Here is a 13,535-nt window from a genome sequence, read left to right on the forward strand (position 1 = left end):
ATTTTCTATCATCTTCAATGATGGCATTAGTGTCTTTCTTAGAGGAAGTTAGAGGAGCTCACAAGATCGCTGATGACATAACCATGTTTTAAATTTAAAAACCCCAAACCTTCCTGCTTCCTTCTTTTTTTTTGGTTTTTTGTTTGTTTGTTTGTTTGTTTTTGGCCATTTCAATACTCAGATTTCACATTCTTGGAAAGCCACCGACAATCTCTACTCTGACAATTACAGTGTAGTATATTTGTTATATTTTAATTTTTAAATAAATCAAAAGCATTAAAGAAATAAAATGTCCCTGCTTCTCTTGGGCATAGAAGGGCTCCCCTAGCTAGGTGCACATCAGGCTGCTGCAGCTGGTTCAGCGATGCTGCACTGGGCTACCAAGCATCCCTTAGCCCAAACACAGGCTGCAGTGCTGAATTTGGCTTAATCTGAATCCTTTCTCAGCTCACTCCCTGTACCCAGCCCTTATGTCAGGAAGCAGAGAGCAGCAGTGGGCTTAACTTTACAACTTCGCCAGTTCTTAGGAATAACTGGAGAAATCTGGGAGAGGAGGGAGCAATGCATCCCCTCCCTTCTCACTCCAACTTGCTGTTGGTCCCCAAATTCCACTGTCCTCTTCCCTCAGTCTGAGGAGAATTCATGTACAGGAGTCTCATGCCTTTCTCCTGCCCCTGCTCTTTTGCAGAGCCATTGTGTGGTAGGGGATGCATGGTGGCTGTGTGATTGTATTTACCAAAGCCTGAAGCTGTACAGAATCACAGAATAAGCTGAGCTGGAAGGGACCTTCAAGGATCATTAAAGTCCAGCTCCTGGCCCTGCACAGAACCATCCCCAAGAGTCCCATCATGTGCCTGAGTGTTGTCCAAATGCTTCTTGAACTCTGTCAGGTTTGGTGCTGTGACCACTGCCCTGGGGAGCCCGATCCAGTGCCCAAACATCCTCTGGGTGAAGAACCTTTTTCTAGTATCTAAACTAAACCTCCCCTGGCACAACTTTGGGCTGTTCCCTTGGGTCCTGTCACTGTTCACCACAGAGAGGAGATCAGTGCCTGCCCCCCCCCTTCCCCGCATGAGGAAGTTGTAGACTGTCATGAGGTCTCTTCTCAGTCTCCTCTTCTCCAGGATGAACAGACCAAATGCCCTCAGCCACTTCTCATACAGTGTCCCCTCAAGGTCCTTCACCATCTTCATTGCCCTCCTTTGGACACTCCTAGTTTTATATTTTCTTATATTGCAGCACCCAAAACTGCACACAATATTCAAGGTGAGGCTGCCCCAGTGCAGAGCAGAGTAGGACAATCCCCTCCCCTGCCCAGCTGGTGATGCTGTGCCTGATGCCCCCCAGGGCATGGCTGGCCCTCCTGGCTGCCAGGGCACACCAGTGACTCATGTTCAACTCAATCAGGACCCCCACGTCCCTTTTTATGGTTCTGCTTTACAGCATCTCATTCCCCAATCTGTCCATACATTCTGCCCCATCCCAGGTGCAGATCTAGGACTTTGTCTTGTTGAACTTCATACTATTGGTGATTGCCCAGCCCTCTGATTTTTCAAGTGACTCTGCAGGGCCTCCCAGCTTTTGAGGGAGGTAATAGCTCCTTCCAGTTTTGTGTTGTCTGCAAATCTGCTTAGTGTCCCTTCCAGTCCTGCATCCAAGCCCTTTATGAAGATGTGTAAGAGCACAAGACCTATGATAGAGCCCTGCACAGCCCCACAAGTGACAGGTCGCCAGTCTGATGTCTGTGTTCACTGTAATCCTTTATGCCTGACCTGTGAGCCTGTTGCTCACCCATGTGTTTATCCAACTGTGTGTTGGACATTTTGTCCAGAAGGATGCTGTGAGAGACAGTATTGAAAGCTTTACTGAAATGCAAACCCTTGATCACCTGGGTGGGTTACCTTGTCATAAAAGGAAACCAGGTTTGATAAGCAGGACTTTCCTCTCACGAAGCCGTGCTGGCTGTGACCAGTAACTGTACACCTGGCTCCTCTCAAATCAGCCCACAGAGAAACTCAGAGATCTGGACTTGTGCCAGTGTAATGATTGGTACACAAGACCAAGGTAGTTAAGAATGCTACACTTTCCTGCATCATTTCCTTGTCTTCCTTGCAGATGCTCAAGAGTGACATCAGGTGTACATGCAGAAAGCTTAATTGCTACCTTCTGAATGTGGCTTTGTGTCTGAAACCACTTCCACCCAACTTACCAGCCCCAGATTAGAAGTCTACTCTGCTTTTCTCTTACTTTCCACTTTCTTCAGATCCTCTAAATTTCCATTGAGTCTCTCAGAATTTCCGTGTCATTTTTGACCTTTTTCAGGTCCTCAATCTCTGTTCCACTTTTGGGAAAAACTATACTGCAAAAAGTCCCTTCTGCACCAGCCATCTCGCCTGGACCAGCTTGTCCTTCCCATTATTCTCAACATGCCCTTTCTAAAATGTGAGCTACTAGGTCTGGTGCCATATGCGAAACATGTGGTATTGCACATGTTGGAACATCTGATGACAAAGGAACTTCCAAAATAAGGACATTTGTCCTAGCTTGTTGGCTTCTGGAAGGTTTTTAAGCTGCTACTAACCACGGACTTCCTCTTGGCTGAAGCCTGTGAGTGACAACATGTGCAAGCAGAGAGCTCATTAACAGTCAGGATGTTTGAGGGCGGTGCTCCGTGTGCAAAGCATGTTTAATTTTATCAGCAAATCAAGCTATTTTTACTCACAAAGTACTCTGTGAAAATGACAAGAGCATGGGAGAGCTGAAAGATTGCAAGATATAGAGACAACTATTTCTATTTTGAAGCCTCTGCTGAGAAGATAAAAATTATTGAGGCTGAAATGCTGCATTCCAGCATTTACTGTCTCTCTTGACAGTAGAAGCACCGTGGGAGACAGAAGAGCAAAAATTAAGTTAGACAGATAATACACAGGAAGCCAATGTTATGTTATATTAAAAACAGCCAGTACTTACAGTGACAAGCTTGGAAACTAGAAAGGAAATACTGCAATACTAAAGTATGCAGAACATGTTATGCCTATATTCTTTCCCCCACTCTTTACAAAATAATATTAAGCATATAATTATCACCAAAAAATGGCAGGAGCTAGATGTCAAATGGGCAGACTACTTCACAGATCAGAAGAAGAACCTGGCTGTCTTCCTTGGGTGCAGAACTCTCCTGATCTTAGAAGGAGATGCAGATCATTTGTATATTTAAATGGTATCTTCGTGGTTTATAGAAAAAGCCTAAATAGTGAAAAATCATCTCTCTTATTGTGCTGAAGAGACAATGCAGTCTGGAACTGAAAATTGAGAAAAGAGAAAGCTGATCTCTTCCCACTCTATGCAAAGCAGCAGTCCACTCCCCAATGCTCAAATTAGGTACTTCTTGAGAAGTAGGCACTTTCTTCAGGAAGGCTGGAGCTCAACGATTATAAGTCCAGCTCAGACACCTACTGGGTGACAAAATAAATACTGGCTTTGCTGGAATCTCCCTGTGCCAAAAGCAGCTGTAACCCAAAACAACTGACGTAAACACTTACAGCCTAATCCTCTTGCAGTAGAGGAACCGTTGTGAAGGTGCAGAACAAAACATTTACTGTCATTCTTTTTTGATCTGATAATCTTTTAACAACTGTGGTTTTATCTTTACTAAAGTATGTAACTTGTGATAAAGCTATTTGCATCTTTCATTTTTTCTAGAACAATTGCCACAGAAGTTTGTAGCTCCACTCTCTGAAAAAAAGTCAGTGTAAGACGTACATAGTTTTATTTCTATGGTTTCACATTTTTGTGATGGGTTGTCTTACTCTGTGAGATGTTTGATTCTTTACAAGACAGCTTCACTTCAGTTAGGCAGGTTTAAGACCTTGATTTTAGTTCTTAGGCCTAAGTATGTGTCACAGAAACCCATACAAAATTAGTTTAAAGTAACATGTCCTGCGGCATGGCTCATAGGCCATCACTGGTGCTGATGCTACTGTCAACCCAGTATTTTGTCTTACAAAGGGGAAATCCTATTTGTAAGTCATCCATTCTCATTGGCACTTCTCAGGATCCCATCTTGGTAAATCTATCTAAATTACTATTTTGCATGATGCCACAAGTCAGCTACACTGAAGATTCTCAAAATACTAAATATAAATGGGTTTTGGATGGGGAAGAGATTTTTTTGACAAGACTGTAACCTGATTTTGGCAAGTGTGTTTTTATTCTGTCGTCCTCCTTTAGTTGTTTGAGAGTCTGGATGAAATCCTGGTATTATTGAGTCAGAGGTGAAACTCACACTGCTAATAGTGGGATACTGGTGTATCTTGGTGTTTAAAGACATAAGCAGTGAAATGTATGTTGAGGCAGAATTTCCTTTCCAATGCTATAATTTTGACATTCTTCTGCTAAGGAGCTCACAAATCTTGTTTGGCACCATCTACTCACTCAGCACGCTATAAAGGGCAGGAAGCCCAGTCTTTAACACTTATTAACATGGGGTAAGTAAAGCATTAGCAGACAACTGGCTCACCACCTGGACAGAAGAGAAGCATGCTTTTTCTCTCTCACCTTGACTTCTCGTCCTGTGCTTTGCCTGACAAATTCAAAATTAGATTATTATTTAATAACTGGACATTCATACTGTACCCAGCATCTTCAGGCTGTGTATCTGTATATCTGTATGGACAGAGCATTTTTAGAACCCATGAAACTAATGGTAGTTTCTGTTCTCTGTTGCATGTGGTGTCATGTGTCTAATCACAGGTGCTTATATACCACAAAGACTCTTCTGGGAGTCAAAGGGCAAGAACCGTGTTATTCTCTCTGAATTTCGCCCTGCAAACCATACTTAAGTACTAGTAGTGTTTTACGGAGGATGCCACCTATTGCCTAGTGGTCAGGACTGTCAGGAGCTCGCACTACACCATCAGCAGGACAGGGACCTAACTTTCCTGACAGCTGGATGCTTGGACCAGGAACATGGTGTCGTGGTCCATCTCCTTATGTCCACATCTTCCAAGGTCAGGCAGGGGCTGGGCTGGAGATTCTGAGACTATATCTTTTAATTTAAACACCTGAAGTCACCATCTTGTTGACTTTCCACTTCCCAGGAGATTTCAAATAATCTTAGATGTCTAAAAAACTAGAAGTCTATGTTGGAACTGGTAACTTTATGCTCCTACTGTAGTTAATGAAGAGGGCTATCGGGAAGACATCCACAATAGGTTGACTGTCCCTCTGTGGGGTCTCATTTCTTCCTTCCAGCCGAAAAGGGTGACCTGCTCAGACAGCTATGGAACTTATAGGTGTAAAAACTGGAGCAGTGAGTCATGAACGAGATGTCCGCATCCCATCAGCACACACACGTAGACAAAAGTGTGGCTGAGAAACTCCGCAGCTCCCTACAGCGCAGAACTGCAGCATTTCTGAAACTCACTGCAGATTTTAATAGCTGTCGTCTACCCTAAAAATACATTTGCACCTCTTCTCCTTACTGTAGCGTCTTGCGCGTTCTTTCTCCGGAGCTCTGGTGGATACCAGGACCAGCCACTCCTCCTCGGGACACCCTCGGCTGCTCGGTACCTGTCCTGGCTAGCACACCTACTTTTCGGTGCGCCCCTTCCCGGGCGGGGGTGAGTCCCGCCGTGCCGAGCCCGCCCCTCCGGCCCTGCCCGGGGGAGGGAGGGAGGCCGGGCGAGGGGCGGCCCGGAGCCCGGCGCAGCGGCACCGGGAGCAGCAGCGGCAGCAGCCCGCGCCCCGCCGGTGGCAGTGGCTCCTCAGGCGGCAGCGGGGGCAGGTGCGGGCGCTTCCGCGTCGCGCTGCGAGGAGGAGCAGGACGAGAGGGAGGAGGCGGCGGAGAGCGCGGCCAGCGGCCCGGAGCCGGGCCGGCGTGCCCGTGGGCGTGCTCCCCGGCGGGGAGCACCGCCCGCCGCCCACATCCCCGCCGCCGCCGCCGCTAACTTTGCTTCTCCGCAAAGAGCCGCCCTCCGGCAAACAGAGGGTCGGCGGAGCCGGGGTCCGAGCCGGCCCCAGCGATGAAGGGCCGGCGATGGTGGCGAGGCGAACATCGCCGCTTCGCCGCGGTGCTGGTGCTGTACACGCTGCTGCTGCTCCTGTTGGTGCCCTACGCGCTGGACTACGGGGCCAGGCGCGGGCGAACGGACGAGGAGCCGCTGCTGCGGCGCTGCCCGAGCCTGGAGGAGGCGCTGAGTGAGTGGGGCTGGGAGCAGCGGCCGCCGCTGGACGAGGAAGAGGAGGAGGATGAGGCGGGCACGGCCGGGGCGGCGGGTAACGGCAGCGCGGGGACGGCGGGGAAGCGGCACATCTACCTGCACGCTACCTGGCGAACGGGCTCCTCTTTCCTCGGGGAGCTCTTCAACCAGCACCCCGACGTCTTCTACCTGTACGAGCCCATGTGGCACCTTTGGCAGGCGCTCTACCCGGGGGACGCGCTGAGCCTGCAGGGAGCCCTCCGCGACATGCTGCGCGCCCTCTTCCGATGCGACTTCTCCGTCCTGCGCCTCTACACCGCCCCGTCCGGCCCCCGCGACCCGCTGGCCCCCGCCCCGCCCGCCGCCGACAACCTCACTACGGCCAGCATCTTCGGCTGGCGGACCAACAAGGTGATCTGCTCGCCGCCGCTCTGCCCCGCCGCCCCGCGGCCCCGCGGGGAGATCGGCCTCGTCGACGGCGCCACCTGCGAGGAGACGTGTCCGCCGCGGGCGCTGCGGGAGCTGGAGGCCGAGTGCCGCAAGTACCCGGTGGTGGTCATCAAGGACGTGCGGCTGCTGGAGCTGGGCGCGCTGCTGCCGCTGCTGCGGGAGCCCGGCCTCAACCTGCGGGTGGTGCAGCTCTTCCGCGACCCCCGCGCCGTCCACAACTCCCGCCTGAAGGCGCGGCAGGCGCTGCTGCGGGAGAGCGTCCAGGTGCTGCGCAGCCGCCACCGCGCCGAGCCGCGGGGCCCGGCCCGCCACCAGCAGCAGCATCTCCTGCTGCCGCCCGGGCTGCTGGGCGGAGGGCGGCCGCCGCAGCCGCAGCACCGCGCCGAGTTCTTCCTCGGCGGCGCGCTGGAGGTGATCTGCCAGTCCTGGCTCCGCGATCTCCTGCTGGCCCGGCGCGCCCCGGACTGGCTCCGCCGCCGCTACACGCAGCTCCGCTACGAGGACCTGGTGCGGGAGCCCCGCGCCGAGCTGCGCCGCCTGCTGCGCTTTGCCGGGCTGACCGTGCCGCCGGCCCTGGAGGACTTCGTGGTCAACATGACCCGCGGCGCCGCCTACTCCTCCGACCGGCCTTTCCTCATCTCCGCCCGCGACGCGCGGGAGGCCGTGCACGCCTGGCGGGAGCGCCTCAGCCGCCAGCAGGTGCGGCAGGTGGAGGCGGCGTGCGGAGAAGCCATGAGCATCCTCGCCTACCCCCTCAGCGCCGGCGACGCCCGGTAGCGCCCGAGCCCCACGTCCCGGCCGGGCCCAAGGGCGGACGGACGGACGGACGGACGGGCGCCGTCGGGCAAAGCTGAGCGCGGGGGTCACCGCTGGCATGGTAGGCGCCCGCTCGGCGGGCGGGGAGCTCCTTGAGGGCAGCCCCGGCTGAGGGACACCTGCCTCGCCTCGGGTACGGGCAGCGCTACAGGGTGCAGGCCCCCCGTGCCTGCTGTGGCTTCACTGTGGCTGTTTCCCTTCTGGAGAGGGCGGGGGGATGTTATATTTACGAGAAGGGTTTGGTAAGGGGTGTCCTCCGAGTACGGCATCACTCTTGGAGCCTTTAACTTGAAATTGTACAAAGAACAGGTATACTACAAACAAACTGCATGAAAATTTAAAAATCCCCCAGGTGAAGACTCTCAGCAAGGAACTAGAGGGCCTGGAAGGTGCTCCTGTGGGAGCATTGCCCTTCTGGATCACACTGACCTCTGTCCTATTGCTACGGAAACAGAAGAGGCTTCTGTGAAGTCGCTGCAGGGGTCAGCAGGGGCCTGGACAGCCAGGAGGAGGGTGCCTGCTGCAGGGTAGGACTCAGCTCTCCTGCCCCAAACCTGCTCTGCAGGGATGGGCTCTGCCCCTGCTCATTGCTGGTGCTGTAGGCAGGGGGCTGAGGGAAGGGGAACCGTGGCCAGCTCTGTCCCTCGTTCTGAGCAGCAGGGTAAGCAGTGCAGGGAGGGTAAGCATTCACCTGCTTATGTGTTTTGAAGTTGTCTGTGGCAGGAATCTTTGCTTTTCTAAAGAAATCTGTAATTGTTTTGAAAGTAGAATTTTTTAAAAATATACTTACATTGATATAGTTTGGTGATACTCGTGTGAGATACAGGTGACTGACATGTTTCTTTGGAACACGTGTAGGGGTGAATGAAACTGGAAGGCAAATGCTTGACATTTCTGTTTTGTTTTCTCTCTCAGATGAGAGAATCACTTTTCTTCCCTTGCTTCCGGGCTGACACATTGTGCCGTGCACAGGGTCCTCCTGATCACATCCCTTCCAAACAATAACATCCTCTCAGCTGGCAACTCCTGGACAAAAACAAATGTTTCCTAAGAGGCTAAGACCAATTAATCACGAAGTTCCCTAGTAAAACCTTACATTAAAAAAGCAAGCAAACAAATAAACAACAACAAAAAAACCCCTGAAATTTTATTTTGGATTTTAAAATCACATGTTCCTGCAGATATCCTGAAACTTGTGTGAGAAGTGGGTGTGTATCTGCAAGTACCTTTGTTTATTAATTTCTTGATGTGGGGATAGAAGGTTCAGTTGTAATTTAGGGATGCAGTTTCATAACTTCATAGAGACTGCTTTTGAATCTGTTACAGTCTGGTAGTCTTTGAATGGCTCCATGAGAGCGTACAGGATTACAGGGATGTTTACATGCAGTCCTCAACTACAAACCCAGAATATGAGTTTCAAATTGAGGATAGTCCAGGATCAGGAAGAAAGCAGTATTTAGATAAAGTGCTGAAAATAGAGGCAGTTCAAAGATGTTATGTTATCATAGAGGAGGTGTTTGAATTGCACTGTACATTTTTGTGCTCTGAGTGTTATGCTGTACAGCATGTCACTAAGTTAGGATGAACTTTCATTTATTTTGGCTCTTTTTCCCCTTGATCTTCCCATCTGAGAGTATGTTGGCATAAGAAGCAGGTTTCTTTCATTATCTGACAGGAAAATGTAGTCATGATAATATTTTTGAACAAATTTATCCATTTCTCTGTAGCATACTTCATTCAGTTTTGCAACCTTGGGCTTCTGCTTGAAATAAGAATTACAGGGTCTTGTTTTGTGCTGGAAAAACTTGTGTATTATCTAAGGGATGTTTCTGCATTCTCTCACTGTGCCTGTGACACCAAAATTTGTCTCTGAGTGTTCCAGTGGCATTTAATATTTGTATAGCTAGTACCTGTACAATGCCTTGATAACCCATGTCAGGTAACCTATTTTGGACGGCTTTTCTGGGACTATACCCAGCCTGGCTTGTAGTGACAGGTTTGGAAAGAAATTAAGATTTTTGTGCATACCAAAAGATGATATGGTACTTATTTTCTTAAATTGGATGGGAGATTAAAATCCAGTATATCCTCTTTATTTGTTCTTACCAAGCTGCAGTCACAGAATTGTGTGATGCAACAGTTAAGCATTCTCCTCACTTTGGCAGAGAATCTCATCATGCTCTTTCAGGTTGTAGATATCTTTCCCAAGTCTTTCAAAATTCACACTTAATTTCCCTTAAAATGGTTCATCATGATGAGCAAAGAAGTGTTATCATCTAGCTTAACTTGATTCTTATAGCTGGGAGGAAATTATTTGGTATTTTCTGAAACTGTTTCCCTGTTTGAGCTGCAGAGGTGGTGAAGAACCTTGAGGAGAAGCCGTATGAGGAATATCTGAGGCGACTTGGTCTGTTCAGCCTGGAGGAGACTGAGGGGAGACCTCATTGCAGTCACAGCTTCCTCATGAGGGGGAGTGGAGGGGCAGGCACTGATCTCTTCTCTCTGGTGACCAGAGACAGAACCCAGGGAATGGCTTGAAAGTGTATCAGGGGAGGTTTAGGTTGGGTATTAGGAAAATGATCCTCACTCAGGGGGTAGTTGGGCACTGGAACAGGCTCCCCAGGGCAGTAGTTACAGCACCAAACCTGACAGAGCTCAGTAAATTTTTGGACAATGCTCCAGGCACATTATGTGGCTGTTGGAGCTGTCCTTTGCAGGGCCTGGAATGGGACTTTGCTGATCCTTGTGGGTGTCTTCCAACTCAGGATATTCTGTGATAGATGCATTTTCTGTATCAATAATTATTTCTGTCAGCACAAGTTGTTCATTAGCCTGGTTGCTCTCTATGAGTTATTATTTTAATTTTTAAATTTTTGTATAATGTGAAAAAGGCTCCATTGGGCAAAGTGTACAAAATATAGCAAGTGCAATTTTTGGTTTGTATTCAGTGGACCTGAATTCATCAGAAAGCTCATCTAAAAAGTCCATAGGGAGTATCTAAAGCTGAGAAAGGAGCAAGCAGGCCAGAGAGACATCTTAGAACAGTGTATGGATGACAGTTGCTTGGTGCCTGGTGGTGTGACACGTGTGCTTCAGTCACTGGAAGGTTTTCTAAAATTCCTCTGCCCAAGGAGGACAACTAAGGCTCACGAACAAATGCATCCCATTTTTCTCTTCATGGTGTTTTGATGGCATTGGACAGCATCATTCAGGGTGTTTACAGCATGTACTTGGTCTTGAAACTCAGGCCTTGAAGAAAAAGCAAATGTACTCTCAAATGTCAGTGTTGGTATTTATTTGAAAAAGCAGAAACAGGCCTGATTAGGACAACCAGCATGGAGTTTCAGTGGCAGAGATCTTTGGAACCAACCAGAACTTGCTGAAAGCAGGACACACATAGTTAGACTGCATTTTTAGAGCAGCTGGACATTTATGGCTTGGGCAGTTTGAGGTGAAGTCACAGTTCTACTGGATGATGTAGAAAATTGAACTGCTCATTTAGAGCAGAGCATAGCATGATAAGCAAGAGAACAGTAAACACATTTTTATATCCAACCTGAACTTGGAAGGCTTAGAATCACAGTGCAGGACTCAGCTATAACGTTTTAGTATTTCAGACTGAGATTGGTGAAAATGACCTACTTGTGCTACATTACATACAATGAATTAACAACTAATTTATTAAAAAGTCGTAGTGGGAAATGGGTGCAGAACTGACAAATGCTCACAAGACAACTCTGTTGTCTGTTTTTACTTAACTTCTGATTGTCACACGTCCAAGTTAAGGGAGGTAGAAACTTGAGTACTGTAATTATTCATAAAAGGCTGGGATGCTTCCATGCCATGATTGCTTGTGGGAAATTATGAAAGTCCAGGGCCAAGAAATACTTGGGCCCTGCCTTATTTCTACTCCTTAGGATATGGAGTCCTTGTAGATATCCACAGTACGTACTTGCATACTTGCAGGTACAATAGAAATAGTTCAGTATCAGTTGCAGTATCTAACAAAAGTGTTGGAATGGTTGTGGAGTTACTTATTTAACAACTTCAGTATTGCATGAGTCATTTTAGCCCCCTCCTCCCCCATCAGTCTGGGCATCAAGAAAAGTTCTGAGTTTCTGCATTAAGTTCTCAGTATCACCACTTCCAGTAAAGCTCAATGATAAAAATGCTGCAGAGTTTTGGGTTTGTTATGGTAACGCAATTAAACCACTGAATTAAACCCCGAGAGCCAACAAGCCCGACAGCATGTTCTGTTCCTTTCTTCAGCACAGAGAGCTGTCACTGAGACTCTCTGATGGTGCCTGTCGTTTTTCAGAGTCACTATGCAACCCGTGCAGCACTGGGACTACCTGAGATGCTTTGTCTTTCCTATTTAACCTAATGTGACTCTACCACCATGGAGGATGACATGGGAGAAATAGGATTTGTCAAGCCTTGCATTAGCAGTTTTCAATACCCCTCTGGCAGTGTGTGTGTGTGTGTGTGTGTGTGCGTGTGTGTGTGTGAATGAGGGGCCAGGTCCAGACTGTCCCCTTGGCTGTGTTTCAAAGAGATGAAAGCTGGATGCAAACACATTGAGGCAGTGGGTTTCAGTGATTGAGGGGCCTGTTGTTTGTTGGTGAGACATAGATCTGGCAGTCTCAGCTCTGAACAACAGGCTGCAAGCTGATGAACGTTGTAGCACTCGCAGTCTGGGTATTGAGTACTGTGAAATTCTTGCTTCCAGCACTGATATGTTCAGCTCTGCTGCTAACCTGGGGCACCTGCAGTGCCATTTCTTGTTGCTGTTAAGTGGGAATCCAGTCCTTCCCTGGAGCTTCAAAACTTGTTGCCCTGTTTCTGAAGGTCCAACTTTGCCAAACTTCAACTGTATATAGACTGAAGCTTTTTGTCATGGGCATAAGGTTTAAGTCTTTTGGAATTTCAGTCAAAGCAGTTGCATATTCTTTTTAACTTAGGATGTGGTGGTCTGTGTTCAAATATTCTCAAAGATATTTCTTTGAAATCATTTGTCACTTCAGTGTTTTGGGACAGGAACTCCAGTTTGGGTAGGGGAAATGACCTTTTTGTAGAGGATGTCCCCTGCATTTTTATTTTTACCTCTGCTTTCTATTCTGATTTGGCCAAATATATTAATGTTTGTATAAAACGGATAGCACGTGCTCAGTAAAAGTGGTTTTGGTATGTGTGTGTATCTTTATTTTATACCAAATAAAATCTGCATTGATCTTCTCTCCAGTGAGCATGTGCAAACCTCTTTCTTTCCCATAGAAAACTCAGTGTGGTACAGAGGGAGTCAAAACCATGTAATCATGGCAGGGGCTGCATCACTGGGCTTAGCAGGGAGGATTCTGCTATTCCTGGTTCCCACTGATGCCTTCTTCCCTATCTCCTCTTTCCCAGTTGTAGTTGTTCCTAAGGAAGACCCCCCAAAAACACCCAAAGACCCCCAAATCCAGTGTTCAGCTTTCCAGTGCTTAATAATGGGAAGTTCTATAGGTGAGAGGGAAGAGACATTGATGACAGATGGGGTTAACATGAGGAAATGGGGAAAGTAATTCACTTTTGGTTGAGGATAGTGGGATTTGTTGGGCAAAGGACTTGGGTGTGAGATGAATGAAGGACTGGGATTTGATGAGGAGAGGCAGGAAGTTGTGACTGCTTTAATTGGAAAAGTTGGCAAGGAGTGTGTGAGGAAAGGAAGGAGCATAGAGGGAGCAAGCTAGCAGAAGTAGGGACCAAGAACTGGGAATTGCCCCAATTGTATTGTTTGGAGGAAATAGAAGAAGACAGCTCAGGGCAGGAAGAGGGGGAAGATGGACAGCAGAGTGAGTCTGAGTCCAAATTGAAGGGGGAACTGGTTACTCTTCAACAGCAGCTCTTGCCTTGTTTCAGCTGAAATGGCTCTGCAAACAGCTGGCAGTGGAACAGCCCCTGGGTGGAGAGCTGGTCCACAGGGCAGTGGTGACTTGCCCTCCCCTGTACCTTTCCCAGCCCACATAAACACATTTCTCCTGCAAACCAGACTCCCCTCTTTCTCTCTGTATAAGGAATTTATTAACTGCC

The 13,535-nt window shown here is 48.4% G+C and overlaps 1 protein-coding gene across 1 annotated transcript; it reads left to right on the forward strand.

The window, feature by feature from the left end:
• Positions 1-5,502: 5,502 nt before the first annotated feature.
• On the forward strand, positions 5,503-12,707 carry CHST7 (carbohydrate sulfotransferase 7). Its single transcript, XM_036378635.2, has one exon. It carries the CDS (start codon positions 6,024-6,026, stop codon positions 7,425-7,427), a length of 1,404 nt encoding a protein of 467 aa, XP_036234528.1. The 5' UTR covers positions 5,503-6,023; the 3' UTR covers positions 7,428-12,707.
• The last annotated feature ends 828 nt before the right edge of the window (positions 12,708-13,535 follow it).

This window comes from Molothrus ater, chromosome 2, assembly GCF_012460135.2.
Source record: "Molothrus ater isolate BHLD 08-10-18 breed brown headed cowbird chromosome 2, BPBGC_Mater_1.1, whole genome shotgun sequence".
In the NCBI taxonomy this organism is placed as follows: Eukaryota; Metazoa; Chordata; class Aves; order Passeriformes; family Icteridae; genus Molothrus; species Molothrus ater.

Excerpts from the sequence above, each read along its gene's own strand:
- CHST7 (XM_036378635.2), top strand. The coding sequence starts at position 6,024 with ATGAAGGGCCGGCGATGGTGGCGAGGCGAACATCGCCGCTTCGCCGCG.